The sequence below is a fragment of the Merops nubicus genome, unplaced genomic scaffold (genome assembly GCF_000691845.1).
Source record: "Merops nubicus isolate BGI_N331 unplaced genomic scaffold, ASM69184v1 scaffold34269, whole genome shotgun sequence".
Classification (NCBI taxonomy): Eukaryota; Metazoa; Chordata; class Aves; order Coraciiformes; family Meropidae; genus Merops; species Merops nubicus.
The window spans coordinates 650-2,808 of NW_008629674.1; the positions used below are offsets into that span (position 1 = coordinate 650).

At 62.9% G+C, this 2,159-nt stretch overlaps 1 protein-coding gene across 1 annotated transcript in view; it reads right to left on the minus strand.

Moving 5' to 3' along the window:
* The window catches only part of LOC103779407 (ras-related protein Rab-26-like), a 5,864-nt gene that overhangs the window by 478 nt on the left and 3,227 nt on the right, over positions 1-2,159 (minus strand). The window contains exons 4-7 of the mRNA XM_008947034.1: positions 1,974-2,026; positions 920-985; positions 695-751; positions 240-316 (exon numbers count right to left, since the gene is read on the minus strand). Coding sequence (XP_008945282.1) covers positions 240-316; positions 695-751; positions 920-985; positions 1,974-2,026 — 253 coding nt within the window. The remainder of the gene's footprint in view (positions 1-239; positions 317-694; positions 752-919; positions 986-1,973; positions 2,027-2,159) is intronic.

The following is a 2,159-nucleotide window of genomic DNA, read 5'->3' on the forward strand; positions in this document are numbered from 1 at the left end:
CCATGGCTGTCAGCCTGGCCTCACAGCCTGCTGCCTCTCTGCCTGGCCCAGCTCAGCTTGGTCTAGGTGGTTTGCTAAAGCTCCCCCTGAGGAGTCATTCCACATCTCCTGTGAGATGGCAAGGACTTGCCAGCACAAAGACCTCAAGGTGGGCGCCCAGGGAAGGGAAAGGTGGGTGACAGAGCCAGCCCTTGCCCCAGAGGCTGCCATCCAGCAGTGCCACCCTGCCAGTCACTTACTTAGCGATGGCTGTGAAGGCCAGCTCGACGTTGAGGCCGCTTTTTGCGCTGGTCTCCATGAAGGGCACCCCGTACTCCTGCAGGAGGAGACACACGGGGCTCACAAAGCCACCCAGGGCCCCCCCAGCTCACACCGAGCCCACAGCCCCCTGCCCTGCCTCGGGAGCTCCCAGCCCACCCTGGGGCAGCAGCTCTGCCACGGCGGGCAGGGAAAGCTCAGCCAGGGCTCACAGCTCAGGCCTTTCTTACACAACTTTGGAAATCATTTTTGAGGACAAAGAAGCATGAGTGGAAGCTGAGAGGAAGAGAAGTTGAGGAGGAAGAGGAGAGCCAGACAAGGGAAGAAAAGCAAAGTGCTCCCGGATGTATTTTGGGCCAGACTGGTCTCCAGTTAATCATCTGCTGGTGGGCAAGGTCAAGTGCAGGTTGGTGAGCTCACCCCTCACCTCACCTACCTTGGCTAATTTTTCTCCATCTTCCCTTTTCACCACTCTGTCCTGGGCTGAATCCACCTGCCGACAGACACAGCGAGGGGCAACTCAGGAGGAGCTGGAAGGTCACCTGGAGGCAACCCCTGTGTCCCCTCATGCCCCCTGCCAGGCTCCCCTGCCCGTGGCTCTGTCGTGGGACCGTCAGGGGAGGAAGAGGAGGCTCTGGTGAGGCCGAGGGGCAGGGTTTACCTTGTTCCCCAGTAACATGAGGACCACGTCCTGCTGCGCGTACTCATGGATCTCCGTCAGCCAAGCCTGGAGGGAGACAGCCAGAGATGGGTTAGAACAGCTCTGGGGAGGAGGAGGAGGAGGAGGATGGGGGGCTGCCCTGCTCCTGGGCACCCTCAGTGGGCAATGCTGCCATCCGAAGCAGTGCTGTGGACACAGGGAGGAGGTGCTGGGGGCAGCTCAGGACCCAGCAGTGCAGGGCAGGAGCTGCAGGCGGGGGGCAGCACCCCGGGGGGGCGGGCCCTGCCTCTTCCCCCACGGGTCTGCAGGAGAAGCCAGGCAGCAGCCAGCACCTCAGCCCTGAGGACACCCCTTCCCAGGGAGCCCTGTGGATGAGCGGGCACCTTGGGGTGGCACTGAGCCCCAGGGGACCCGCTTTGCCAAGCAAGCCCAGCACCCTGCTTTGACTGCTGCCCAGACCCCAGTTTTCAAGGGTACCAGGAGCCTTTCAGCCCCACTGCCTGCTCCATTTGACCACAGGCACTTGTAGAACACTATCCCAAATTCCCCCTCAGCTGGGATGTTAAGACTAAACCCTTTTGGAGGGTAAGGTTGAGGGTCAAGGCCGTGCCCCGTGCCCGTGTCCCCCATGCTGAGCATGCTGTCTTGCTGAAGCAGCCTCCCCAAGCCATGGGCTGGCTCCCCTGCCCTCCAGTCAGCCTAATCTCATCAAACCTGCCCTAATCCCCTGTAATCCCTGCAAGCCCTGGCTCTGCAGCCACGCGCTGCCCCCGGGGTGGGCAGTGCTGCCCCAGCTCTGAGCAACCCTGGCTCAGCTCCACTCCTCACCCCACGGCCCCTGCAGCAGCACCCACCAGCCAGGGGACCGAGGGGTCACTTGGCATTACAGCCTCTCACCAACCACACCCAGGAGCCCAACCCGTGGGCTCAGCACCAACCACAGCCCTTCTGGGAAGGTCACAGTTCAGACCCCCAGCCAGCACCCCCTGCCCAGCCCAGCCCAGCCCAGCCCGGGGGGCAGGAGGGTGGCACAGCTCCCGGGGCACTGCCCTACCTGGATGTTGTCGAAGGATGCTTTGTTGGTGACGTCGTAGAGCAGGAGCAGGGCTGTGGGGAGAGGGACAGAGTGTGAGGGATGGTGTGTGAGGTGCTGGGCAAGAGCAGAGCCCTGAGCTCAGAGCCTGCTCTGCACCGTTCCCCGAGCAGCATGTGCCCCCCGCCAGCCACGCCTGGGGGCACT